Source organism: Eumetopias jubatus, unplaced genomic scaffold, assembly GCF_037043125.1.
Source record: "Eumetopias jubatus isolate StellerSeaLion01/CBP00866 unplaced genomic scaffold, mEumJub1_p1.0 scaffold_12, whole genome shotgun sequence".
NCBI classification, from domain to species: domain Eukaryota; kingdom Metazoa; phylum Chordata; class Mammalia; order Carnivora; family Otariidae; genus Eumetopias; species Eumetopias jubatus.
This window is the reverse complement of record NW_028274818.1, coordinates 93,396,661-93,424,403: the sequence shown is the minus strand read 5'-3', so window position 1 is coordinate 93,424,403 and position 27,743 is coordinate 93,396,661. Positions and strand designations below refer to the sequence as shown.

Sequence of the window (27,743 nt, the reverse complement as noted above, 5' to 3'; positions counted from 1 at the left end):
TTGAAGCCTAAAATGATTTCGGATTTAGCATAGATTTATCTGCAACATGCTGAGTTTCAAACCGATAACTTTAATGTCCATCAGTCTTTTATTAAAAGCAGAAAAGGTCAAGAGTAGCTCCTCATGAAACCTACCACCCACCTAAGAGGGACAGTCGCGTATTTAGATCCCGGATTTCTTTGCGCTTAGACCCCGCCCACGGGCCCCCAAATGGCGGAAGAACTGCACGCTACGCCGTGACATCTCACACAACTGCGGAGGTATCCCGACGCTACGCCACCGGCGTAGGCGGGGCGGCCGGCTCTTCCTTCCTCACGGCTACTTCGGCTCCTCCCCCAGCGCTTCACACGCTCATTGTGAAGCGACAGCGGCTGCCAACCTTTAGGGTTGTTTGAGACCTAAAGACCCTAAATCTTTGGCGCGCGTAAGCGCCCGCGCCGCTCCTTCTCCACTCCAAGGGCTAGGGGCGCGAGATTCGCCTCTTTTTATTTTCTCTCCTGCCCGGAGCCAACCGCCCCGGTGCGCGCGCGGACATCTCGCGCCGCCGCTCCCTCCTCCCTGCCCCTCCCCTTTCGGGAGCTCCCGCCCGCGCGCTCCTCCTCCTCCCCTTTCCCCGGCGACGCGCACGCGCGCCAGGCCGGCTCGCGCCCTCTCGCTTTCCTCCGGCCCGCAAGACCCCCTCCCCTTCCGCCTCGCGGCGCTTCCTCGCGCCGCGGTCTTCTCTATCCACCCCCGACATCGCGGGGCTCCCCCCGCCCGCCAACGGCGGGTCCCCGGCTTCCCAGGTCCCCTCGCTTCCCGCGCTCTCCAGCGGGGGCCTAGCTCCAGCCTCCTCTCTCCCTCCCTTCCCCCTAATTCCCCTTCCGGACGCTGCCATCATGTTGAAGCCTCAGCCGCCACAACAGACCTCCCAGCCCCAGCAGCCGCCCCCCACGCAACAGGCCGTGGCCCGCCGGCCTCCCGGGGGCACGAGCCCTCCTAACGGCGGCCTCCCGGGGCCCCTGGCCTCCACCTCGGCTCCCGCAGGGCCTCCCGCGGCCGCGTCTCCCTGCCTGGGGCCTGCAGCCGCCGCCGGGAGCGGAATCCGCCGGGGAGCCGAGGGCATCTTGGCGCCGCCGCCGCCGCCGCCGCAGCAGCAGCAGCAACATCAGGAGAGGCCAGGGGCAACGGCTATCGGCAGCGCCAGGTGAGGAGGGGTGGGTTTCCGGGCGCTGGAGCCGAGGCTGCGAGGCGGCGGCGGCGGCTCGGCTCCGGCCCAGCGGCCGGGACCTGAGGACACCGCGCGAGCCGGGTACTTAGCCCGGCCACCTTTGCGGGGCGCCGGGGGCAGTGGGGAACTCCCGTGAGGCTGGGGGTGGGCCCCCTCAGCTCCTAACAGGTCAGAGGGAAAGGGTCCCCGGGCGGGCACCGGGACATTTGGGGGCCGTGCTCAGCTCTCAGAGCCTAGTTGGGCCTCGGGGCTCGGGCCTTAAGGGCAGGCGGGGCGCATCCCGCCAGCGCCGTCAGAACGAGGAGTTGGGGGGGTGAAGAGGTGATCGGGGTCCCCGGCTCCATTACCACGAAGGGTCTCGCGGTCCCCGGCTTCAGCCAATGGGGAGTCAGCTGCGGGAAGGGGTCCCCGGCCGTAGCCAATGGAGGGGGGCGCGCGGCCCACAGTTTGGCCAATGGGGAGGGAGGGACTTGGGAGCGGGTTGCTACCTCCCCCTTCCCGGTCTGGCCAGTAGTAGGGGAGCGGAGTGGGCGGAGGGACGGAAGGAGGGACAACTGGGAGGACTGCGGACAGGGAACCTCCAGCGCGCGCGCGCTCTTCCCGTACGTGCGCGCGGATGCTCTGTCTTATGACCCGGGCATTCGTGAGGCGCGGGTAACCTATAGGGCAGGGTCTGGGAGTGTGCGTGGAGGGCTTCGCCTGGTGTTTGTGGATGAGTGGTGGACACCCCACTCGGTTTCTTCTGTGTGGGGCTTAATGGAATTGAGAGTGGCAGTACACGCAGGCGCAGTGGGTTCAGGTCGCGGGAGGGGGGAATTTTGGAGGCCCGTGGGCTTTACTGCGCAGGCGCAGACCGGGCGAGGCCTCCCGGTGGATGGCTTTTGCGGCTGCGCTGTCCCCCAGCCCCGCCAACGGCCCCCTCATCGCCCTCCTCAACCAACGGTTACATCAGCCAGCGAGGAGCAGGGTTACCGGGCCATCGGTGACCCCTCCTAGAGTGGGTAGCCTTGAATGAGTAAAAGAGGTGGAGAGGGTGGGTTGTAAAGGGAATACCCTCCTCCCAGAGTTTAGGATGTAAGGCTGGTGAAAATGATTGTCTTTTCTGTTTGAGAGGTAAATGTGCCTGAGCTAGGTGGTTCCGAATCTGCATGCCCTGAGCTTTCGCCTTTATGTCTAGGGTGGATTGTTGGTTAACGACTACCGTAGCATTGCTTTCTCGGATGGGGCCCTGGCCCCTTGGAGAAAGTGAGAAGGTTGTGTTGCATTGACAACCATTGTCGATTGAGGTCTGTTTTAGTGGCATTTGGTAGGAATGTGTTTACTGGCTTTTACTGTCTATGCCTTTCTTCCTCTGTAAGGTGAGAGTTGGAAAATCTTGTTGATAATTGGTTTGTAGTCTAAATCAGCATCTTCACAGGGTATGTGGTTCTAGGATACCAAGTTCTTTGAAATTAATTGTATAAGAGGGATTGAATGTGTTTAAGTAACTAGTTTCTTGTTTACTTTCTCATAGGGGACAAAGCACAGGAAAGGGACCCCCACAGTCACCGGTGAGTGCCACTCCCCACCCTCAAAGTACAGAGGTACATGTGGGCATATAGCACAGATCGTGTGCACAAATAGTTGGGCTCAGAAGAGTAGGGGCCCAGCACATACAAAGTGGGTGAGTGGAGTGTGGGTATTCAGAAGGAAAGTGAGATGTTGACTGGCTATTTATTTGTCCTGTGTTTTTGGTAGGTGTTCGAGGGTGTCTACAATAATTCCAGAATGCTGCATTTTCTTACAGCTGTTGTGGTAAGTGGGTACCTAACCTCTAGGTTGTTTGAGGAATGTAATGCACCAGTTTGCTGAAGACACTCTTCTTTTTCCCCACTCTTCCAGGGCTCCACTTGTGATGTAAAGGTGAAGAATGGTACCACCTATGAAGGTATCTTCAAGACTCTGAGCTCAAAGGTTAGTGTACTCAAATTAGCTGATTTTTTGCATTTTACGGAAGGAGGAGGGGAATGAAATAGGCTCATTGGAGATGTGAGTTGAACGGTGTTGGACAACATTGTGTTACTCATTTCTGTAGGCCTGTGCTGGAGTAGTGCTGGAAGCAATAAGAAATGTGGGTCCGATATTGGAGGGCTGAGTACTTTAATGTTAATGTTAAAATGCTAATGTTAAAATACTTAGTCCTAGGCTGATACTGAGAAGACTGTGTGACGGTGTGGTGTTGGGATGAGGTTAGAAAGAGTAAAAGAAAAACTCCTATTTTTACCGTCACGTTTCTTGATACTGATCCTTTACTGTTTGGAAATGGGACTTTTATAGTTTGAACTAGCAGTAGACGCTGTACACCGGAAAGCATCTGAGCCAGCAGGTGGCCCTCGTCGGGAAGACATTGTGGACACCATGGTGTTTAAGCCAAGCGATGTCATGCTTGTCCACTTCCGAAACGTTGACTTCAATTATGCTACTAAAGGTATCGTGTTGGGTTTTTATGTCAGAGTAGAGAGCAGAGAGCAGTTACATAATGACTTGAATTTTTTTTCCCCCTTTACCATCTTTTTTTCTGAGGAGGAGGGCCAGGATTTTCTTTTTTTTTTTTAAAGATTTTATTTATTTGAGAGAGAGCGAGAGCATGAGAGAGATCATGAGCAGGGAGGAGGGGTAGAGGGAGAGGCAGACTCCCCGCTGAGCAGGGAGCCCGATGCAGGACTTGATCCCAGGACCCTGGGATCATGACCTGAGCCGAAGGCAGACACTTAACTGATGGAGCCACCCAAGCACCCTAGGTTTTTCTTCTTGAGAATATGTCTTGTTGTCTAAGATACAGTGGGATGAATTCCAGCCTGTGTTGTGGTCCTTCATGTTTCCCTTGCTTTGCTTTCAACTCCTTGCTCCTCGTGAACTCTTCAAATGAGGCTTGTTGTGCTGCACCACCCACACCCTTCACGCCCTCCAACCCTGACACACACTTTTCTTTGCTTCCCAACTACTTATTGGGGGTGGGGGTGTTGGAAGAGGCTGTGGAATAATCCCCTGACTCCTGATCTTCGACTCTGCCCCCACAGACAAATTCACTGATTCAGCCATTGCCATGAACTCAAAGGTGAATGGGGAGCACAAAGAGAAGGTGCTTCAGCGCTGGGAAGGGGGCGACAGCAACAGCGATGACTATGACCTCGAGTCTGACATGGTATAGCCCCCCTTCCCTGAGAGCTGGGCGCTCTGCTGCCTGAGCGCAGGTTGTGGACTCTGATGTCACGCTTAGAACCAAGAGTTGCTGGGCCGGGCGGGGAGGGGGAGTCTTTTCTATTGCCCGTTGATGGCTGTCAGATTCCAAATGAAAAGCTGAAGAAAATAACAAAAATACCTGTTCTCCCACCATCTGCAATTGACAGCTATTGACATTTGATTAAGATTTTTTTTTCTTTAATTTAATAAAGCATAGACAAGATTGTAGACTGTGTAGTTCTACAGTGTCCTTCCAAAAACAAGGATTTTGATTCATTTAAGATTTCTCATGAGTTAATGTATTATTATGCTATGTTTAACTTGCACAAGAATTTATTTTTCCTGCTTCTTGTTTTGGAATTTTTTTCATATTGGTATATAGATCCAGTCGTTGCTTTCAGCTGTTTTGTCTAGTTTTGCTTGTATGTGTACATGTGTATATATACACAACAAAACGTATTTATGTTTTTCCTTACTGAGTGGTATTTGTTGCTGTTATTTTGCTATTAAAAATAGTGCCTTACTGGACTTTAGAATATGTGTCCCAGTGTAACATATACCAAATTTTTCTAGGACGTAAACCTGAAAATGGATTCGTTAGGTCTTAAGACTTTGGTTTTACTAGTTGTTGCCAGTCTGTGCTACAATTGGTAGTACTAGTTGATATTTCTGCCAGCCTTGTTCTTATTTTTCAACTCTCAGTTTGGTCAGATTTGTGTGTTTTTCACCCTGGTGGAGGAGAATGACAGGTCATTGTTGGTTTCCTTGCTGGGTTTTAAACATTCTCCTTCCTCCCTCCTTAGTCCAATGGATGGGACCCCAACGAAATGTTCAAGTTCAACGAGGAGAATTATGGTGTAAAGACCACCTATGACAGCAGTCTTTCTTCTTATACGTGAGTGTCTTGGTACTTCCCAGATGGTGCAGTTTGAGGCATGGGGTCGTGGCATTTGTTCATGCTTTTCTGGGCTTCCAGGTTGCCCTCTCCCCACTTCTGGTCTGCCTTGTGTCATTGTCCCCTCAAAATACCAGGCCATCTCATGGGTAGAATTAGCTACTTTCTTGTCCAATGACCGATACTTTTCCTCTGGAACTTAAAACATACATATGTGTGTAAGTAGTCCAGTTCAGAGATTGGCCATGTTTCCCCACATGGAACCTAGTAGATGCCCATTAAATATGTGCTGAATTGTTGAAGGGGTTAAACATCTGCACACCTGAGCTGCTGATAGGACTCATAGAAATGTTTTTCCTTTTTTTTCTCTTGTCCCCTGGCACCGGGATGGTGATCTGTGGTGGTCCTCTCAGGGTGCCCTTGGAGAAGGACAACTCAGAAGAGTTTCGTCAGCGGGAGCTGCGTGCAGCCCAGTTAGCTCGAGAGATTGAATCGAGCCCGCAGTACCGCCTGCGGATCGCCATGGAGAACGATGATGGGCGCACCGAGGAGGAGAAGCACAGTGCGGTCCAGCGGCAGGGTTCAGGACGGGAGAGCCCCAGCTTGGCATCTAGGTGATTGCTGGGGGCGGCCTGCTCTGTTTGGGACTCTGTACGGGCCCTGGCTTGGGCCAAGAGCTTTGTACACTCCTGTTTAAGAAGCTTCATGCTGGGCGCCTGGGTGGCTCAGATGGTTAAGCGACTGCCTTCGGCTCAGGTCATGATCCTGGAGTCCCGGGATCGAGGCCCGCATCGGGCTCCCTGCTCGGCGAGGGGCCTGCTTCTCCCTCTAACCCTCCCCGCTCTCATGCTCTCTGTCTCTCATTCTCTCTCTCAAATAAATAAATAAAATCTTAAAAGAAAAAAAAGCTTCATGCCCATGTAAGATGTAGGTTAGTACATAGTTATTCCCAATTTTCGAGTTTAAGAATTGAGGCCTAGATCAGATAAGTAGTTTGTCCAAGGTAACAAAGCTAAAATTTCGGATTTAGAAAAAAATTTTTTTGAGTTTTGATACTCTTTTTTTTTTTTTTCCCGGTGGGTATTTTCATCCATATGTATGTTTTAACTCTTCCTTTTATGAAAACAAAAAGTACATGACATTTAGTAATTTGTAAAAGCGGTACCTTGAACTACATTGTGATATTCCCTTTCTCATAGGTCAGGAGTGGTAGAATTGTGGAGCTTTGGCCAGGTTGGTCAGGTCAGGGTTGACACAAAAGGTCATAAGCCTATAGCTACACAACAGATCTTCAAGTGGGGGTAGTGCAGAAAGTTGGAGCTTGTGTGTGTGTGTGTGTGTGAGTGTTTTACACACACACGCACTTTAGAAGGAAAGGCTTCATTTTTCCAAAGCGTGTGGGTTTTATGAAATCGACCTTACTTGAATTCTCCCCCTAGGGAGGGAAAGTATATCCCTCTACCCCAGCGAGTTCGGGAAGGTCCCCGGGGAGGAGTTCGATGCAGTAGTTCCCGGGGAGGCCGGCCTGGCCTTAGCTCTTTGCCACCTCGTGGCCCTCACCACCTTGACAGTAGCAGCCCCGGCCCAGGTTCTGAGACCCGCGGTATCAATGGAGGTGAGTTATGAAGCGGGCTTTTGGGGCGGGGGGGCGGGTAGGGAAGAGGATAGTATGGAGGTGGGGAGGATAATGGAAAGGGGAGATGGGCTGGAAGGGTGATGCGTTGGTGATAATGTAATAGCAGATACTCTGCCTCTTTTTTCCCATCTTAAAAAAAAAAAAAAAATAGGCCCTTCCCGCATGTCCCCTAAGGCACAACGGCCTGTGAGAGGTGGTGCCAAGACTCTGTCCTCACCCAGCAGTAGACCTTCTGGAGAAGCTTCTGCTCCGCCCCCTCCTGCAGGTAAAATTTCAGCAGTTATATGAAGAAATAGAAATTGGGGGGGGGGGCTGTAAATGTCAGTTGGAATGCTGGGATGGGAGACAGTTTGAAGGTATAAGAGATGTTGGAGGGGGGTTGGATTTATGCTTCTTAGGGAAGAGTTTCCCTCATGTAGCAAAGCCAGCCCAGTTGTCTACGGGTTGTGTTTGGCTGACAGATGTCTTTTGTTTAAATTAGTTATCAGGGTGCCCGGTGGGCTCAGTCAGTGGAGCATGCGACTCTTGATCTTAGGGTTGTGAGTTCAACCCCCACATTGGGCACAGAGCTTACTTTTTTTTTTTTTAAAGATTTTATTAGAGGGAGCACATGAGAGGGGGAGGGTCAGAGAGAGAAGCAGACTCCCTGCTGAGCAGGGAGCCTGACGCGGGACTCAATCCCGGGACTCCAGGATCATGGCCTGAGCCGAAGGCAGTCGCTTAACCAACTGAGCCACACAGGCACCCGGGCACAGAGCTTACTTAAAAAAAAAACAAAAAAAAAACAACTTTTTAGTTGTCAACATTTTGAAACAGGAGACATAGAAAATTTCCAATTTTCAATTTCTTTGGAAATACAGAAAGTTCTGCAAACACTGAACGTGTCTTACAGCATAACCCTAGTTAGCTAGCACTGAGTTATGACTGTCTCTGTAAACATTCCAAACTTTTATGCTGTTCATGAGTGTATCTTACCTGCTTATGTTAGCTGCCTTGCTCTTCCGGGCATTTAGGTTTGTGACCTTGCATATAAAAAAAAAGTGGATAAACTTTCGTTGGTGTTTCTGGCGGTTCCCTATGCCTCTTACTCACTGAACAGCAGTAACCATTGTACAGCTTTCCCTTTTCTTCCAGTGGGCCGGATGTACCCCCCGCGCTCTCCCAAGTCAGCTGCCCCTGCCCCAATCTCAGCTTCCTGTCCTGATGCCCCGATGAGCTCAGCAGTACCGACCTCTTCGGCTTCTATCCCTGTGACATCATCGGTTGTGGATCCTGGAGTAGGCTCCATTTCCCCAGCTTCTCCAAAGATCTCACTGGCCTCCACAGATGGTAAGAGCCAGGTAGTTGAGGGCTTGTGGACAATATGAAGTGTGGTTCTGGACAGAAGGACCTTCAGGCATATGTCTTTTCTTGCTCAGTAAAAGAACTTCCAGCCAAGGAACCTGGGAGAACTCTGGAGTCCCAGGAGCTGTCCCGGATAGCTGGGAAAGGTGAGGATTGGCTTTTTTGTTTGTTTTTTGTTGTTAAGATTTTATTTGACAGAGAGTGGGTACAAGCAAGGGGAGAGGGAGAAGCAGGCTCCCCGCCGAGCAGGGATCCCTGGACCCTAGGATCACAACCTGAGCCGAAGGCGTATGCTTAACCGACTGAGCCACCGAGACGCCCCCTCCCTTTTTTTTGTTGTGTTGTTTTGGGTTTTTTTTGTTTGTTCTGAGGTGTAACGTCCTTTTGATTAGGGGAGCACTTCAGGTTGTAACGAGTTGTGGGGGTTCAGAAACAGTGTTTTGTCAGTTGTGTAGTCCTAATTTGTCCTATAGGAATCTCAAGAGCTTTTTTTTTTTTCCTCTTGTTTTCTTTGTCCGTTGGGGTACTGGTATCGTAGCCACCTTTGAGAAAAGAAATGTGATTTTTCTCCTTTTTTTTCCTGTTTCTCATAGTCCCTGGCCTTCAGAATGAACAGAAACGCTTTCAACTGGAAGAACTGAGAAAGTTTGGGGCCCAGTTTAAGGTGAGAGGAGTGTGGGAGTGAGCCAGGGTGTTAGGATGAAGAGGGCTGGAGGGGGCTTATAGAAGCCCAGGACTAGAACCAGGTGGGATAGAAGAGATGAGCAAGCAAGGATGTGAGAAGGGGTCCGGGTCAGCTGTCCGGGTACTGTATGTGTGCTGCTCTCCTTCCAGCTGCAGCCCAGTAGCTCCCCTGAGACCAGCCTGGATCCTTTTCCTCCCCGGATCTTAAAGGAGGAGGCCAAAGGGAAAGAGAAGGAAGTTGACGGTTTATTAACTTCAGAGCCAGTGGGGTCCCCAGTCTCCTCGAAGACAGAGTCCGTATCGGATAAGGAGGACAAGCCGCCCCTGCCACCGGCAGGAGGCACAGAGGGGCCCGAGCAGCCCCCACCACCTTGCCCAAGCCAAACTGGCAGCCCCCCAGTGGGCCTCATCAAGGGAGACGACAAGGATGAGGGCCCGGTCGCTGAGTGAGTAGGATGGGGAGCTGGGTGGGCTGTCAGGTGGGGAGAGGGGCAAGCCATGAGGATTGATTTTCTTCTTTTCTCACAGACAAGTGAAGAAGTCAACACTGAACCCCAACGCCAAGGAGTTCAATCCCACAAAGCCTCTGCTGTCTGTGGTGAGATGGGATGGGCAGATGTGGATTGGTTTCCCCGAGGGAGGCTTGGGAGTGGGGTGATAGAGCCCGGGGGAGGCACTCTGAAAGTTGGGCTGCTCTGGGGAAAACAGGTGTCAGGTTTGGGGCCGAGGGGTCATGATGTGTCTGGTAAGTGTTTATGTGTTTCTCTCTGAGGTTTAGCATTCCTGTGTTGGGGTAGTTGTGAGCATGGGTTTCATTTAGGCCCTTGATTTGGCTTGAACTTTCCTGTATTAAAAAAAAAAAAGAAGAGCTTGGTGATCATGGACAAGCCATTTAACTTTTCTGTCTTGATTTCCGTACCTCTAATTTGAGAAATACCTGTCTCATGTGGTCCGATGTGAGGCTTGACCAAGACGCAGGGTAGAATGTGTCTGGCAGGCAGCACTCCGAATGCTGTGTTGCTAGGAGAGGCATACAAAAACCAAACCTCGTGTCCTCGCTTGTCTCTTACAGAATAAATCCACCAGTACCCCAACTTCTCCGGGGCCCCGAACTCATTCAACTCCCTCCATCCCGGTGCTGACAGCAGGCCAGAGTGGGCTCTACAGCCCCCAGTACATTTCCTACATACCTCAGATCCACATGGGACCAGCTGTTCAGGTAAGAGGAAAAACTGAGCAGCTCCAGGTTAAGAGGCTGGGTTGGCCTGCTGAGGACCAGGTCAGGCCTGTTGAGGGCATTTGTGAGCAAGCTGTTTAGCTTCGTTTGTGTTCTTGTCCCTAGGCACCTCAGATGTATCCATACCCTGTATCCAATTCTGTGCCTGGACAGCAGGGCAAGTACCGGGGAGCAAAAGGTGAGCAGAGTTGGCAGGGCTGGTCGGCTGGGCTGCCAGGTTGCCTCCTGGCAGATGGAGCTTGAGCTCAGCACTCTTTCCCCCACCCCCCAGGCTCCCTGCCCCCCCAGCGCTCGGACCAACACCAGCCAGCCTCAGCCCCTCCGATGATGCAGGCCGCCGCCGCCGCTGGCCCACCTCTGGTGGCTGCCACGCCATACTCTTCCTACATCCCTTACACCCCACAGCAGTTCCCGGGCCAGCCCGCCATGATGCAGCCCATGGCCCACTACCCCTCACAGGTAACTGAGGCACGGCGAGGGGCCGGGGAGGGCAGAGCGAAGGGTCACCTCTGTTCCATCACCCAGACTCAGGCTTCCATCCTGGCTCTGGTAGGATCCGTAGCAAGGCACCGCTACTCTCTGAAGTATAGATCACATAGCATCTCCTGACTGGGGTCGTGAACTGGAAACGGTGGTTGTGACAAGGACGGGGCGGTGCTGTGCTGCATGGGTTCTCAGGCAGCAGGATGTGCTGACTGCTTCTCTCCTCGCCCCTCCAGCCGGTGTTTGCCCCCATGCTTCAGAGCAACCCACGCATGCTGACGTCGGGGAGCCATCCCCAGGCCATTGTGTCGTCCTCCACCCCTCAGTACCCTTCTGCAGAGCAGCCCACCCCGCAAGCCCTCTATGGTGAGTTTTGTGCCTTTCTTCTCGGACCTTGCTCCTTAGCCCCTTCTGGTGTGCTTGGCACTGATTCTCTCCCTCTTTCCTGCTGTAGCCACTGTTCATCAGTCCTATCCACACCATGCTACGCAGCTCCATGCCCACCAGCCGCAGCCGGCCACCACGCCTACTGGGAGCCAGCCGCAGTCCCAGCATGCGGCCCCCAGTCCCGTCCAGGTGCCTGCCATGGGAGATCCGAGTGGTTGGGGCAGGAACGGATGGCTGGGAGAGAGGGATAGAGTTTGAGGGATCATTCCCCAGCGGGAGAGGATCAGGGATCCGTGGGTGGTAGGCCTGGTACCTGAGGAGTGGGGTGGCACTCACCCTTCCCCTCCCCCTAACAGCACCAGGCGGGGCAGGCCCCACACCTGGGCAGTGGACAGCCACAGCAGAATCTGTACCACCCAGGGGCCCTGACAGGCACGCCGCCTTCTCTGCCACCGGGACCTTCTGCCCAGTCCCCTCAGAGCAGCTTCCCCCAACCAGCCGCTGTATATGCCATCCATGCCCATCAGCAGCTGCCCCACGGCTTCACCAACATGGCCCATGTTACCCAGGTAAGAACCCCAGGGACTTGCTTCCTGGGGCTGTCCTGTTCCTGAATCCTTGTGCTCCTTTCTTGAGTGCTCTTAACACCAGGATTCTCAGAGCCCACGTCTAGCTTCTGGGGTGCTCACAGCTGTTTTTTCTCTGCAGGCCCATGTCCAAACTGGAATCACAGCAGCCCCGCCCCCTCACCCTGGGGCTCCCCACCCGCCCCAGGTGATGCTGCTGCACCCACCCCAGAGCCATGGGGGCCCCCCCCAAGGCGCGGTGCCCCAGAGTGGGGTGCCTGCACTCTCAGCTTCCACACCCTCACCCTACCCCTACATCGGACACCCCCAAGGTGAGCAGCCTGGCCAGGCGCCTGGATTTCCAGGAGGAGCCGATGACAGGATTCGTGAGTTCTCGTTAGCTGGGGGAATTTGGCATGGAAGAGCTGACGGGCTGCAGGTGGGGCAGGATGCACGGGTTCTGGGAGGGGAGTGAGGGGTCTTGGAGGCAGGGCTGTCCCACAGGGCGCCCGCCGACCTGCACCTGTCTGTGAAGTATGTAGGGTGGGCAGAAGCCACAGTCGCCGCCGCCAGGGGCTTGCTCCTGGCTCTGTCCTTTGCTTCCCTCCGTCCTCGCTCAGTTGTGATCCAGCAGCCCCCCTCCCCACTGCCTCCCCAGCTCTCAGTGACCCCGACTGTCTCCTGACTTAGCCGAGGTAAGGTCAGCGCAGCAGACAGGGCCAGGCTGGGGTGTGGGGGGCTGAGCTGGGCACACGAGTAAGGGCTCTCGCTCACTGGGAAACAGCGATTGATCTGTGCTTCTGACAGCCCCATGAGACACCTTGAGGAGGCCGCTCCTACCCAAACACTCCCCCCACACCCCACACTGGACGGCATTGGATGAAGGGACAGCTGCTTGGGTTCTAATGCTCCTGCTCTCTTCTCTTTCCCCTCCAACCAGTTCAATCTCATCCCTCCCAGCAGCTCCCCTTCCACCCCCCGGGGAACTGAAGATTGTCCTGGCCGCGACCTGAGACCTCCATGAGTGGAGGGAAGAGTGATCTATGTCTCTTCCCCCAGCAGCTCGGACCAGTCCCAGCCCCCCAATCCCCCCTTTCCCCTGGGGGAGCTGGGGAATTCCTGCCAAGCACCTTGAAGGGGAGGGGCCTTGAAGTGGGCAGGGCCAGGGTCCAGCGGGGGTGGGGGGGTTCCTGCTCTGCCCCTGCCCATCCCCACCCCATCTTGCCCTCCCATCCTCTCATCTATCCCCCGCTGGAGACGGAAGATCTTTTATTTTCTATTATTTATAACCTCAGACTTGGGCCCCCGTTTCTTTCTTCCCCATTAACTTGAGTGAACTGCGTGAGAGACAGACAGACAGATGCCCCACAAGGATGGTTGGACAAGGACTTTTACTTTTTATTACATAAAAATATTAAAAAAAATTAAAAAAAATAAAATTTTAAACTAACTTAACCTGCCTCTGGTTTCCAGTGGAGAACAGCAAGATGGTAGCTGTCTAGTCTTGGGGGCCCTGAGGTGGCTCCCAGCAGTGGGGAAAATGCAGCAGAGCAGGCGGAGGATGCTTGCTGCCCTGTCACTGAGTGACTTTGCTCTCACCTTGATGTTGGCCTCATCGTAAGGTGCAGTTTCAAGTTTTTATTGCTAGTGTAAGTAGTTCTTTAATTTCTTCTCTTAGCACCAAAAGGCACGTTAGTGGTTTTGGCCACTGGAAACAAAGGCCTGCCCAGAGCCCAGCTGAGAGGTGGTGTGTGCAGGTGGGCACTGCAAAGATGAAGCCACTGGTAAGGGGAGACGGCTGGCATGAGGAACCTGCTTTAGGGGAGCAGGAGCTAAACCGGGGCTAAATGGCACAAACGGAAGAGCCAGGTATGAGATGTAGAAATGACATGTTGTGGAAGTGTTTGGTTATTTCCAAGGAAACATGGCAGTTTTTTACTGCATATCCTGGCCTTGGTTTTCTTGTCTTTTAAGTAAAGATTATTTTCCTCTTTGAGCATCGAGGGGGTAGGGCTGGTACTCGTGGGTAGATGGGGGTTTCAGATGGGACCAAAGCCAGAGAATACAGGCTGAGAGCAGGGCAGGAAAAGTGAAGGGTGATGTACTGGGGAAGGAGATCCAAGGTGTGAGGGTCTGAAATCAGGTAATGGGTGGGCACGATGGGGCGGCCGGCTTATGTAGAGATAAGCGAGAACAAATGTGCAGGGTTGTAGAAGAGCTCTCCTAAAGGATGGCAGTTGCAGCTGGGGGGCAGTGATGGAAAAAGCAAGAAAGCCAGCCAGGTTCAGGACATCTCAGGTGCAGTTGGAGCGGTCTCCCCGATACAGAGATGGGACTGCAGTGCTTACCGGGTGGTCCTGAGGCTTAGGAATCTCTTGAAACCTTCTGGCCTCACCTCAGACACCGAGGATAAAGCAAACCTGCCCTATCACATTTTTTTGTGTGTGAAGCTCTTCCTTATGTCCTTTTCTGGAGCCCACTTTTCTGCCTCTGCTGTGAAGCCGGATTTGTGACTCAAAACAGCTCTCGGGATGGGCCTAAGAGCCTCCCCACTCTGGGTGGCTGGTCAGTGGGGAATATACTCATTTGTCAGGAAGCAAGGTTGAAAGAGGTGCTTGTTAATCCCTGCTGAAAGTTAACCTTTTGGTGTCCTGGCTAGTCATTTCAAGTTTTTAAACACCTATTCAGCATTTTACTCCCTACGCGTCTGATAAGTCCTTAAGTCTCAGAAAACTTCAGTTTATAATTTCGCACTCCTGTGTTTGGAATTGGTGATATATAGGGGGGACAACCCATCGAGCATAGAGAGAGACGTAATTAAAAAGAGGGTCCTGATCAAAGTGCTGGATGTTGGTTCTAGAGGTGAGACAACAGTCCCCAGTATCCAAGAGCTTAGACAAAGGCAAGTAGACATTAATGGCCTTCGTAACTACTCCAGGAGGACAGGAGGTGGGTTTGGCATCTCTGAACCCATGCTTGCTCCAAGGGCGAAGTTCCCAGTTTCTCCCATAGGACAGCCAACAATCCTACTTAGTGTTTTGCTAGGCAGCCACACCAACTTCACTAGACCAACTTTCCTCCTTTTCTCAAGTTGTCATTCTGACAGCTTTAAGATAGCTTTTCCAAACAGCACCACAGAGATAAAAACGAGGGGTATGTTCTAGGCCCTGTGTTTCTACCCCCCCCATCCTGTCCAACTTTAAGACAAAGAACACAAGATACAACGTCCCTCACTATTCACAGAACAGTTTATTGACCTACCTCACCTGGCAGGCCCTGGGGCCCCTCCTGGCCAGGGGAAGTGTCAGGCTAGCTGCACTGCTGGACGGCAGCCTGTGCCCTAGGGAGGGGGCTGCAGCAGCAGCAAAGAACATGGGCTAGCGCAGCCTTCAACGCTAGAGTCAGAGCAAGAGTCCAGACTCAACTCCACTTGAGGTTCTTGTCTTCCTCTGTCATGGCTGGCGTCTCAGTGACAAGGCCAGTGCCGATGGTCCGGTTGCCATCTCGCAGGGTGAAACGCTGGCCTTTTTCTAAGATCATGGGCTGCCGCAAGACAAGGCTGACCTTCAGGTCCTCCCCGGGCATGGCAAGCTCCTGGTGGGGGCAGAGACAGGGTTCATGCGTGGCCCTCAGGGCACCTTGTTCCCAACTGTTTGCTGCCTACCAAGGTTAAAAGGGAATCCATGTGAACTAAATTGAATGTGAATCAAAAGCATTTCTAGAAAGTTATGGGAAATGAAGCAGGGGGATTTTTTGTGGAGATAGCTCCACCCCAGCTGCCAGGCAGATGCAAACTGTATGTGAAGACAGGAAAGGACTTGTGACCAGTGTTCCTAAATGTTCACTCTTGAAAAGAAAGTCAAGGAAACTATGGGTCATGCAGGTTTCTTTGTCACAAGACTTCTCTGAGCCATTGTGTACGGTGGAACTCTCAACAGGGAATCCTTTTCTGGGAGATCTGTGGGTAAATGCTAGCATGGGTAAGTTTTTTGGTTTTTTTTTTTTTTTTTTTTTTTTTTACCTACTTCCGCCCAGGGAATACTGGGGGGACACTCACTCCCCCCAAACCCACCCAGCCAGACCCTTCCATCACTAGCTTTGTCTACAGCAGTCAATGCAAAGTCACCCATGTTGGCACAGCTCTGGAACTGAGAGTGAGGGAGCTGATGTGAGAGTGTCGCTTCCACTCCTTCACGTTCCCTATATCCATACCTTCCCTGGCGGTAAGATGACACGACAGGCCATGTCCCAAGTCAGGGAGAACATGACAGGCATGAAGTGGGACACAAAAGGCTTGTGGCGGCCACCTTCCTCTTTGCTGAGGATATAAACCTGGAAAAAAGAGAGCAACAAGTGTGAAGCTATGCTGGCCGGAAAGGCTGCCTATGCATGGGATGGTCTGGCTCAGCGCTGCCCATCGCCTGGAGCCCTCACCTGGGCCTCCACCTTCTGGTGGGGCTGGATGGACCCTGGCTTGGCCATGACCAGGCCACGCCTCAGGTCCTCTCGCTTCAAGCCTCGGACCAGGGCTCCAAGGTTGTCGCCTGCCTCTGCCCTCTCCAGACTCTTGTGGAACATCTCAATGCCTAGGAGGGAAGAGCAGAGACAAGGGAGAAGGATCTAGAGCAGAGAGGAAGGCATGAAGGATCTGCAAGGGAAATCCTGGACCCAGCCCCTGGGTCCCAAGGCGTCTTCCTATACCTGTCACCACAGTGCGAATGTTCTTGCTGTGTCCCAGGAACTCACACTCATCCCCTTTCTTCAAAATGCCACGCTCTAGTGTACCTGTCACCACTGTGCCCCGGCCTGGAAAGCAATAGGACAGGAAGGACATCAGGGACCCTGGACCAGGCTATATAGCTAGAGAGGAGTGCAAGTGAACACGGTCCTCACCAGGAATAGAGTAAATGGACTCTACAGGCAGCAGGAAAGGTTTCTCCAGGTCTCGGGTGGGTACCGGGATATAAGTGTCCACGGCATCCAGCAGCTTCTGCACAGACTTCACGCCTAGCTCAGGGTCACGTTGCTATGGGGGAGGTGACAGGACTCTGAAATTTTCATTCTCCTCTTACTGAGAGACACTCCCCAGGCTCAGAGCAGAACTCTGGACGCCCATCCAGCCCCATCCTCTGCCAGTTAACAGCCCCTGCCTGACCCCGCCTTCACCTCAAGGGCACAGAGGGCAGAGCCTATGATGACTGGGGTCTCCTCCCCTTTGTAGCCAAACTCAGTGAGCAGTTCCCGGATCTCCAGCTCAACCAGCTCCACCATCTCAGAGTCCTGGACAGCATCTGCTTTGTTCACGTACACCACGACATGCTCTACTCCAATCTGTGGATGGCAAAGAGGCAGAAGTGGTGTCCTGAATGGACCAACTCCCCACTCTTCCTCTTTCCACCCTTCCCCAGGCTCCGAGTACCTGTTTGGCCAGTAATAGATGCTCTCGGGTTTGGGGCATAGGGCCGTCATTGGCCGCCACCACCAGGATGCAGCCGTCGAGGGGGGCGGTGCCTGTGATCATATTCTGGGTAGAAGGATAGGAAACAGCCTAGTTCAAGGACCTCCTCAGCTCCATCTAGGCAAGCACAGCAGCTGAGGCCCACCTTTCTCTGTCATCTCCTTACCACCCACTTTAAGTGGTCATGCCCAGAAATCCATGACCTCAACCCATGCATCTTGCGTATCCTAACTTCCCCACAAGTCCCAACATTTTTTCTGGCAGGAGACAGCCCATGGCCCTGTACCCAGCAATTCTCTCACCTTAACGTAATCTGCGTGACCTGGGCAGTCGGTGTGGGCATAGTGGCGGGCTGCAGTGCTATACTCCACATGAGCCGCATTAATTGTGATTCCACGGGCTCGCTCTTCAGGAGCATTGTCAATCTCTTCGTATTTCTTAAATTTCGCTCCGCCTCCCTCCGCTAAAACTAAGGGGAAGGAGGAGAATAAATCAGATAAAGTTCCAAAGGCAGAGGCAGGGCTCAAGCCACACCCGAGTCCCTCCCACCTACTATGCAAAGGACAGTCTGGGAGAATAATGCGTCCGTGACCCCCTCCCTCAGTTCCTGCAGCGGGTGTGACCGGGTCAGAAGGAAATGTTAAAGGGCTTCTAGGTCCAGCCCTGCGACTTCTCTAGGATAAGGCCTCTGCTTACAGGACACTGGCCACGGCTAAAGAGAAGCCATTCGGGCTCCCCAGCTTATGCGACACAAAATCTTTCACGCCCAGGGCAAATGCATCATCCAATCCAGCGCCCGGGGCCACAACACCTCCAGCAGCACCTCCCGGGCTCAGGTCCCGCCGGCAGAGCGGGCGCTTCCGGACGCCACCGACCCATCCCCGCTTACTCTTCGTGATGGCCGCGGTCAGTGTAGTCTTGCCGTGGTCCACATGGCCGATGGTGCCCACGTTCACATGGGGCTTGTCGCGCACATAGGTCTTCTTGGCCTCCACGGCCAGGCCACGGCACAAGCGAGGCAGTGCCGGCACCTTCAGCGGCCGCAACACACACTGCAGCAGTGGGCTCGGGCCGGCGCCGAGGCCTGCCGGGGCATAGGCTTGGAGTCAGGGCGCCGGTCCGAGCCTGGCCGCTCCCGACGACCCCCACGTGGCCCCGCGCCGCCATTGCCTCCCCCACCCCCTCACCACTCAAGAGGGGCGTCGCGCGCAGCAGGGTGGTGGCCGCCATCGTGGTCGTACTCGCGCCCCGAGTATCGGGCCCCGGGCGCCCGCGCGTGCAAAAAGGAAAGGGTACGGGCGACTGGAGGCCACTTCCGGCGGAAGTGAAGGCCCGGAGGTCAAGTCTGGGTCCCTCTAGCCTCCAGTTTTTATAGCCATCTTACGACTTCCGGGCGTGGGACCAAAGACGACACCAGGAAGGGGCTGGTGTCCCCGGGGCGGGGAAGGAGGGAGACGGTTTCCAAGGCGCTCTCGGGCCTCGCGGACTGACGCGAGCGAAGCAGTTCTCTCTGGCGGCGCGGGGAAGCGACGTGAAGCATCCCGTCGCGTACCAGCGCCCCGGAGGCTCGTGGGCGTTGTAGTTCCCAGGGCGGCGCGCTGTGTTTGCGCTGGGCGTGGGAGTCAGGTAGGGGCTAGGCCGGGCCCGGAGTGAGGGTGCCGGTCTCCCGGAGGCCGAGGCGGCGGCTCCGGCGCGGCCTGCTCGGGAGCGTCCTGGCCCAGACCCTCCTGGAGTCCGACCCACTGCGCGGGTCTGGCGAGAGATCTGGTGGCCGTTGAGCTGCCGCTGGAGGTAGGACCAGGCCCTACGGCCAGACGGAGGAGGAGACGGGCCTGGGAGCCATTCGCGGGTGGGGCACAAGTGTGACCCATCTCTCCGCAGAGCCTTTGTTTCCTTATATGTAAAATGGAAACAGTAGTATCTACCTCATGGGGAGATTCTGACGTCTGGCTCTGAGAGGAAATGAGCTGGACAAGAGGCGGGAATGGAGGCCAGGGGCCTCCAGGTCCCACAGCCCCTGACCCTCAAATACCGCCCTCCTGGCTCACAGCCTGCGGGGACAGACAACTTTGCCGTCCACCCCTGGGTCCCCTCAGCAGGCCAGGGACTAATTCCCTTGATCGTCGCCCCACCCGCCCACCTGGTTATACAGATGATACCCAGGGTGAGGGACCGGCCTCAGGTGCCTGTGTAGGCAGCCTGAGTCTTGTTCCCGCGGTGGCCCCAGCACCGAACACAGGGCGGGGCACCCAGCGAGCGCTCAGGGAATTTGTGTTGACTGAATGAGTGAGTGCAAGGCTAGCATATGACCTTTAACTTTTACATCCGTCATCTCATCACCCTGGGATGAGAACAGCAGCTGCTTAACCCTGATTGATGTTTCCCGAACTCATCAGATCCTAAGACTCCATGGACGGTTTTTGGTTTCAAATAGATGCCCCGATTCCTCCCTTGAAGATTATGATTCAGGAGGGTCTGAGTACAGACAGGGAAACTGTATTTATTTATAACACACACGGTTTCCCAAGCTCGAAGGAGTTTGGGAAACTCAGAGTCAGAGCTCTGCATGGATCAGGCGTTGTGCAAATGCTTTGTATTGGTTCACATTCAGCGCACCCTGTGTTACCCTGTGTGGTTGGAGCCATTATTTCCCCCATTTTACAGGTGAGAAAACGGAGCATCGGGGTGATTTAGGAACCCAATACAAGTGAACTCCAAAAAAGTGCACCTGGTACTGTCATTCAGCTTCAATTTACTGCTCAGATAAAATGAAGAACCTGCTAAGACTTCTGTCCTCCTGGCCTTCCAGCCCATCAGCTCTGCTTAGGAAGGGCTGGTGCCATAACTAAAGTTTTCTTTGTCTTTATCCTGTACCTCAGTCACTCCATTCCTGGGAATTTCTTCTAAGACACTATTGGCCATTATCAAAATGTAAGATTTTTGGGATGTGGTACTTGAATGAATGCTTTCTATTTTAGTGGTGCTATATTTATTTGGATGTGTATTAGTTTGAAAAAAAAAACGGGCGGCAAATACTGAGATTAAAAAATGAGTCAATTTAAAAAACAGCATGTGGTAGGTGATGTTATGGGTAGTATAAACATATGGCAGATTTGGGGGCAGGTGGTACATGAATGACTGAAATTTGAGAAACACAGCAGTCAGAAAAGAGTCCAGAGGGAGAGGATTTTTTTGTAGAGCTGTTGACTAGCATCCTGTGTAATAGCTGGAAGTCTTGATTTACAGACAACAGAATTTACGTTGGCTGGCTTACGCAGAAGAAGGATTTGTTTAAGGGTTTGAGTCAGCTTACAGAATTGTGGAACGGGCTGGAGAAACAGCTCCCAAGCCTTAGAACTGATCTGACGTGGGAAGAAGAGCGCTGCTCCAGCCACCGCCACCAAACACTAATGGCCAGGACTTAGATTCGTCCACGATACCTCCTGTTCATGGCACCAAAGCCACTTCTGCCTCAAGAAAGTGGCCTTCCCTCCCTCCCGACCTTCCTGCCCCCAAAGTCAGCCAAATCCAAAGCCTCCCTTGAATGCGTCTGATTGGAGAAGCCTGGATCGTCCTGTGTCCGTGTCTTGTACAGAGGAGCCTGAGACAAGCCGCCTAACTTTGATGTTGGAGAGCAGGAATGCTAGCGGGAATCTCCCCAGATGCCCAGCCATGCCTGGGACCCTAGCACAGGGAACACACGTCCAGCATGTGGCTGTGGGAGTGTCAATTTGGCATAGCCACTGGATGAGGTAGTAATAGAGTGGGCTCAGAGTTGCAGAGACCAGGGGAGCCAACCACGTGGGAAAATGCCTTGTGAGCAGTGCCAGATGAAGAAGGAAGGCTGGCTGCTGTAGAAACATAGCAGGTGGGGGTTGGTGGGACGGGCGGGCGGGCGGGCGGACGATGAAAGAAGTGGAGAACAATCAGGGCTTTAGGAGGCTGTGAATTTGCTTGCAGAAAGATTTTTCTCTTTCAGACATGTATTTTGGGTGATTATAGTTAAAGACACGTTCTTTGTGCAGAATCTTGAACTCTTTAAAAAAGACGCTCTTGAAATCAAATGGTCGTTTGGGTCCCCCCTAGCAGTCTGTGCCTTTGAGCTCCTGCTTAACAGCCATTTTTCCATCTTCCTACGGACGGGGCCCTGATTTTGTTCACAGTGGTCCTTTCCCCGGTTCCAGGAATAAATCCTGACAGGCCGCGTCTACTTCTGGTGGTCCTATTCTCCTTGCCAGGGGCTTTGTTTAGGGTTGGGTGTGTGACTTCTTTGGGGCCCGTGATTGGTAAGAGGAGATCTCCTTTGGGGGGCTTCCAGGAAAGGGTCCCTCACCCTCAAGGAGACAAGAAAGAGATGAACTGCCTTCTGACTCTGGGTGTTCTTGGGTCTGGATGCAAAGCCTGGAACTACTCTGCCCAACTTATTTCCGGTCAGTGATGAAGCCAAAATCCAGAAGAGGGCAAAACAGAGGATTTTAGAAGACTGGACTCCTTGTGGTGTGATGACAAATGTCCTTATTATTTAAGCCAGACTATGTCACAATTGTCTGTTTGCATTCAGATACCTCCTAACAGATAACCTGTCTTACACCACTTGATACCCTGAGACATATTTCTTGGTTTCATTTGTCTGAGACCAAGTGGCCTGAGTAGGGCCAGGACTGGACTTCCTTTATGTCTGTATCCTCTGCCTGGCCACCGTAGGGCTCTGCATGATTGCCCCTGACCTATTAATGAGCTTTCCAAACTGAAGGGTGCCATCAAGTGGTGCTACAGACCTAACATGTCCAAAACAGGACCCTTCATTCTCTCCCAGGCTCTGCTTCCACCTCTGAACAAACAATGCCACTTTTTTCCCTTCCCCTCAACCCCGATTACCCAGTCCTGCTGGTTCTCTCTCTGAAATATATCTCAGATGTGACCATTTGTCTGTCTCCACTGCTGACCCTGTGGCTCAGTCTGGGATCATCTGTCACCTAGGTTAGCTCACAGCCTCTACAGTGGATCTCCAAGCTCCTGTTCTTCTCGATACCTGGCAAATCCATCCCCACACAGTAGTTACATCAGCCTTTAAAATGTGGATCAGAAGGGGCACTTGGCTGGCTCAGTCAGTATAGCATGCGACTCTTTTTTTTTTAAGATTTTTAATTTTATTTGAGAAACAGAGCATGAGCCAGGGGATTGGGGGGAGGAAGGGGCAGAAGGAGAGGGAGAAGCAGGCTCCTTGCTTGATCCCAGGACTCTGGGATCATGACCTGAGCCAAAGGCAAATGCTTAATCAACTGAGCCACCCAGGCGCCCCGAGCATGCGACTCTTGATCTTCGGGTTGTGAAATCGAGGCCCACGTTGGGTGTAGAGATTAATTAAATAAATAAATTAAAGATTTCCTTTCAAATTTTAATTAATTAAGCGTGGATCAGAAATTACACTCCCCGCCCCCCCGCCCCGTGACTCCTTACTACACTTAGAATAAAATCCCAACTCCTTTAAGTGGGCAAACTGTATGGCAGGTGAATTATATCTCAATAAAACTGTTATATAAAAATCCAGACGCCTCCCTGTGGCCCACCTCTTTGACCCAATCTCGGATGATTTCCTCTCACTCGCCCCCAACCACACTGGCCATTCTGTTCTGCGAATATCCCACAATTGTTTCTACCTCGGGCTCTTTGCAGATGTTCTTCCTTCTCCCTGGAGTGTCCTTCCTGGTACCTTTCCCAGGGCTGTTTCTTCCAGCCTTCAGCTTCACCTCAGATGTCACCTATCTAAAGTAGCGCCCCCCCCCCCCAGCCACCCTCTTCTCAATGGTCCTTTTTGGTTTTCTTCATAGCACCTAAATGTCTAAAATTATCTTATTAGTTCACTTGTTGGTTGGTTTGTGGGATTGTTGCTGTTTCCTGTCTTACCAGGTCATGACAGTAAGAGCTTTTTTTTTCTTTTCAACTCTATGAACAGTGCCCAACTAACACTCAGGTGAAGAAGTATTCGTTAAAGGAATTATGTGTTGAATTATTTCAGTTGAGTATGTGTGTTGGGCTTATTAAGTGTCCTGATGTTTTCGATGGAAAGCAAATTTTGTATTCACATTCATGTTAAAAATAAAGGTGAACCATTGTTAACTTTTGAAGTCTCTGCTTTATTATCCATAAAGTGGGGATGGAGTGAGGAAGTTAAACTTTATGATCTCTAAGATTTCTTGCAGCTCTAACCTCTAAAGGGAGGGTGGGGTCTGGTGTCATTGAAATGAGTACTAGGCTGGTCAGCAACTTAGTGGCAAATGGGGCACTAGGGCCCAGAGCTTTGTCCTCAGTGCCCCTCAACAGACTTATTGGAAGTTCAAGGGCATTCTTCACTCTTTCCCACCAGCCAGCCTTGGCAGTGCCTCCTTAGAAATCTCACTGGCTATTGTCCTTGGTACTAACCCCATTGCACTGCCCTGGCCAGGTCAGCATCAGCCCCTCCTGGACCACAGCACCCGTCTCCTCTCTGCTTCTGGTTCCCACCCGCCCCCATACTGGCTCTGGATTTCCTTCCAAACAGAAATCTGATTACCCCCGTCACTCAGATGTGACTGAAGACATTCCCATTGGAAACACTTCGTGAATGTCACACAAAAGCTACTGAGTAGAAGGCAATTTAGAGGTGGCCTAGGTGGGTTGGCTGTCCATGGCTTCCTAGAGGAGGCCACACTTTGAAGCCTGAAACCAGAGGGAGGAAGATTGGCAGAAGTGGGGGAAACGGGTGTATGGAGGTTCAGAGGCAGAGGCTAAGTGAAGCTGGAGTATTTTAGGCTGTCAAAATGTCCTGGGTGAGCAGAGTATGATTTGGAGGGGGCAGGAGGTCCTGACCAAAGCACTATTCTGACATCCCAGAATAGAAGACAAAATAGGAGAAATCCCCATCTCTTGGGGTGAGGGTCAACCTCCAGAAGAATACCACAAGCAACCACTTCCCCTTCTGTCAGAGACCCTGGTTATCTGAAGAGCCACCTCTGCTGTGCTCAGCCCATCCCAATCTCAGATGATGGGTGTCTGAGCCAGTGTTTACCAGTCAGCATAATCTATCCCTTGTGATCACAAATGTTGGTTCAGGGTTAGTGTTCTGTTTCAACCCCAACTAATGTACTGAGGTTCAGTTCTGGCACTAAGTGCCCAGAGTTAATTCAGACTCCACAAATTAAGGGCTCGGTCCTCCCCAGACTGCCCCCATTTCAGATGTGAGCTGCAAGTGGAGTCCCCCAGTCATCTTCACTTCTGACCAACTTGCTACAGATCTGGAGTTTCCCATGACCCCCTCCCCCTCAGGTATGATAATTTGCTAGAACAACTCACAGAATGCAGGAAAACACTATACTTAAGATCACAGTTTTAGAGTAGAGAATACAAGTCAGGAACAGCCAAATGAAGAAAGACATAGAGTGGGGTCTGAGAGACCTGGTTTCATTTCTTAGGCACAATTGATTAAATCATTGCCACGTGACTGAACTCAAGTCTCTAGGTCCCCTTCCCCTCCCTGGAGATCCAGCTGCCTCAAAACCCCAACCCTGTGGGACACCTGACTGGCTCAGTCAGAAGAACAGGTGAACAGGTGACTTTTGATCTCAGGGGTTGTGAGTTCAAGCCCCACAATAGGTGTAGAGATTACTTATATACATACATACGTACATACGTACATAAATCTATCTTAAAAAATCCCAACCCTCTAATCACCAGGATAGTCTTTCTGGTAACCAACCCTTATCCTGAAGCTAATCTAGGAGCTTACCATTAGTTACCTCATTAGCTAAAACTTGGGTGTGATCTAAGGTGCACTTCTGTTACTTGGTAAATTCCAGGTACTTGTAAAGTTATGTGCCAGGAAGCTGGGACAAAAACCAAATTCTTCATTATACCTGGTGACCCAGGCGGAGCTGATGAGACTCAATCCTGTTGCATTTGCTGGAGCCATTGAGAAAGCTATGATCTTTTTCCACTATGAATGTTAAGCTAGTAGGATGTATGCTTGGAGCTGCTGGTTGCCATTTTGCTACCTACGAGGGGACAATCTGCCTAAGAATTAAGACAGTCCACAGGAAAGCAGAGCTAAGAGACTGAGACCAAGTTCAAATGGACATTATTTGAGCCTCTGGCTTCAGCCACACCTGAAGTCATTCTACCTCGGATTTTTCAATTCTGTGAGCCTCTTTTCATGTTTAAGCTACCTTAAAGTGGGAGTGGATGGGGGGTTCCATTACTGGTAGCTAAAAGCATCCTATCACATACCCTGTTCCTGAGGAACACGTGGTTCTCCCTTTTACATTAATAAATAAAAAGTCTTATTGGCTTAATGTGGGCCCTGGGTCCTACCATTCCCACCTTCCCCAAACCTCTCTCCTCCAATGACTATCCTCTCTACTGGCTCCTTTCCCTTTAGACTTTCCACATGATCAGGTCTCCCTCAGGACAGCTCTCCATACTCCTCCTCCCGTTTCTTCATCTTCCATTCATTCCTCAGTCCACTACCATTTGGCTTCTGCTTCTACCACTTCCTTAAAATCACCAAAGTCCCGAAACAGTGTTAGCTGATGAGAGATAGAAGCAGAAAAATATTCACCTTTAGCCCGGAAAGCTGACCTAAAGCCTGAATAGCTCCGATAAGGATCAAATACGTGCTGGCTGCTACATTCTAAAGAGTCTCATGACTGTCTGTACGTGTCACCGATAGTTAATATCCAACTGAACGATAAGCACCAGAGAAATCTTGCGAAAGTAGTTTTACGAGTAGAAATTCGAAGAAAACATTTACGATATAATACTCCCTGCACATCCCCTCCCCCTTTGAACACTAAGCATATAACCACCCGCTTCATACAGCAAAGGTGCCACTCTTTCTGCCCACATGTCTTGTCCCCATGCTACAATAAAAACACCTTTTTGCACCAAAAACATCTCAAGAATTCTTTTTTGAATGTCCACTCACAGCCCCGTATCATTTAGTCATGGATGTTTTCTGCAGGAGACAATGGCAGTGCCCTGGATCCTTTTTTAATCATTTGCCTGTGATGTGTCTGACCAAGTGCCCCTACACATGCACACATTCTATGCTCCTACCCCCACCCCCGGTCTTTGTTGTATGGTTCCAACAGTTAGAACGTCCAGATTTTTTTTCTGTTTTGGAGGAATGCCCCCAGGCTACTGGAGGCTTTGCCTTGATGATGAATCGACGCCTCTGAGAGTGTCGCTTGGTCAACAGCTGAGGCATGTCGGTATATGAAAGGCCCCATCCCCTTGTTTCTGGACAAATCTGACACGTAACTTTCATCCAGAGCTCCCCTGCAAGATCAAGTTGAACTACTCTTTGCCTGAGATCACACGTTTGTTTGGTTTCCTCTCCTTCCCTCTCCTGCTTCTCTCACTCTTACTGGTTTCTTCTGGTAGCACTGTTTGACGAAATCACTTGCACACAAATCCTCAGCTCAAGGTCTGCTTCTGAGAAACCTGACCCAAGACACCATCTCAGCACTTTCTGCTCCGCTTTTGCTGCCTACCTGATAAATGTGGCTTGTTTTCCAGAATTAGGTCCTGGGCCCTATTCTCTCTACAGATATTGTTTGGACAATTTCACTCATGTCCATGGCTTCAACCACTACTCACTTCTGATCATCCCCAAACTCCTTTATGCAGCTAGACTGTAGCTCCCTCTCTGCTGGACAGCTCCACCTAGCTGTCCACAGGCACCCCCTGTGCTAATGCCCTAGTCACTAGCCACGTGGCTATTTTAATTAATTAAATTCCGTTCCCTAGTCCCACCAGCCACATTTCAAGTGCTCAAGAGCTACCTATGGCTAGTGGCTACCACACTGGATAGTGTTGATATAGGACATATGTCATGGCAGAAAGTTTTATTGGACAGCTTAGACACATTTCCAAACCTAACTCACCATCACCAGACCCTTGCCTTTCTATATTCCTCAACTGTGTCTCTCTCCTAGAAACAGTGGGCAGAAACTACAGAAACTAGAAACTACAGAGAAAGGGTGCATAAGGGCTTCAGGGGAGAGGGAGGGGACCACAGAACGAGAGTCTTTTCCATTGATATCTTCCTCTGAACTGGGAAGATGGATGGGCAAAGATGGTGATGAAGACCTTGACAAAGGCCATCTGTGAGCTGATCTTAGATTGGTTAGAACAGGAGGAGAGCTGGGGGACGAGGCCTGGCTAGGCCAGAACTTGCCCTCCACAATGAAGTTTTCCAACTCCACCCAGCCTCAGCCTTGAATAAACGTTCTTGTGTGAATTAGGGCCTTTATCCATCTCCAGTCTCTTGTGTTCCAGGATGAGTATCTGATCGAAGCCAATCAGCTGGGGGGGGAGGGGGGGTCCAGTTCTGGAAATTTTATGGCAAATCTCAGAAAAGAAGCAGGTTCCTTCTACTTGAGTTGTTAAGCTATTAGGACTTCAGTTTGGAGCCATGTAAAGCCATTTTGCCACTGAGATAGGCCTACCTGCGAGTGAAGCCAAAGGCATGGGGAAAGCAGAGGCTAGAGAAGGTGAACCACAGGTTCCTCACAGCTTTTGGCTTTTTTTTTTTTTTTTTTTCAGCTGTTTCTGAAGAAGCTCAATCCGTTTTTTTCAATTGCTT

The 27,743-nt window shown here is 51.9% G+C and overlaps 2 protein-coding genes across 15 annotated transcripts; one reads left to right on the top strand and one right to left on the bottom strand.

Annotated features, from left to right (window-relative positions):
• Window positions 1-628: 628 nt before the first annotated feature.
• ATXN2L (ataxin 2 like) lies at window positions 629-13,119 on the top strand. 14 transcript variants are annotated; one of them, XM_088029068.1, is made up of 23 exons: window positions 629-1,186; window positions 2,724-2,760; window positions 2,948-3,004; window positions 3,092-3,163; window positions 3,527-3,677; window positions 4,270-4,394; window positions 5,236-5,327; window positions 5,741-5,941; window positions 6,767-6,942; window positions 7,115-7,228; window positions 8,098-8,292; window positions 8,382-8,453; window positions 8,901-8,971; window positions 9,142-9,437; window positions 9,520-9,589; window positions 10,064-10,210; window positions 10,334-10,406; window positions 10,500-10,687; window positions 10,948-11,077; window positions 11,166-11,287; window positions 11,455-11,667; window positions 11,807-12,050; window positions 12,200-13,119. In XM_088029068.1, exons 1-23 carry the CDS (start codon window positions 879-881, stop codon window positions 12,352-12,354), a joined length of 3,309 nt encoding a protein of 1,102 aa, XP_087885194.1. In that variant the 5' UTR covers window positions 629-878; the 3' UTR covers window positions 12,355-13,119. The 14 variants fall into 14 exon arrangements, with proteins under 14 accessions (XP_087885194.1, XP_027965825.1, XP_027965824.1 ...); XM_028110024.2 differs by having other exon boundaries at window positions 8,080-8,292; window positions 11,807-11,996; window positions 12,628-13,119; XM_028110023.2 differs by having other exon boundaries at window positions 8,080-8,292; window positions 11,807-11,996; window positions 12,605-13,119.
• A 1,775-nt stretch (window positions 13,120-14,894) lies between these two features.
• Window positions 14,895-18,606, bottom strand: TUFM (Tu translation elongation factor, mitochondrial). The gene is made up of 10 exons (XM_028110213.2): window positions 18,310-18,606; window positions 18,012-18,206; window positions 17,425-17,591; window positions 17,084-17,188; window positions 16,831-16,995; window positions 16,558-16,690; window positions 16,366-16,470; window positions 16,099-16,250; window positions 15,877-15,996; window positions 14,895-15,258 (listed from the first exon to the last, which is right to left on the bottom strand). Exons 1-10 carry the CDS (start codon window positions 18,350-18,352, stop codon window positions 15,085-15,087), a joined length of 1,359 nt encoding a protein of 452 aa, XP_027966014.1. The 5' UTR covers window positions 18,353-18,606; the 3' UTR covers window positions 14,895-15,084.
• Window positions 18,607-27,743: the final 9,137 nt, after the last annotated feature.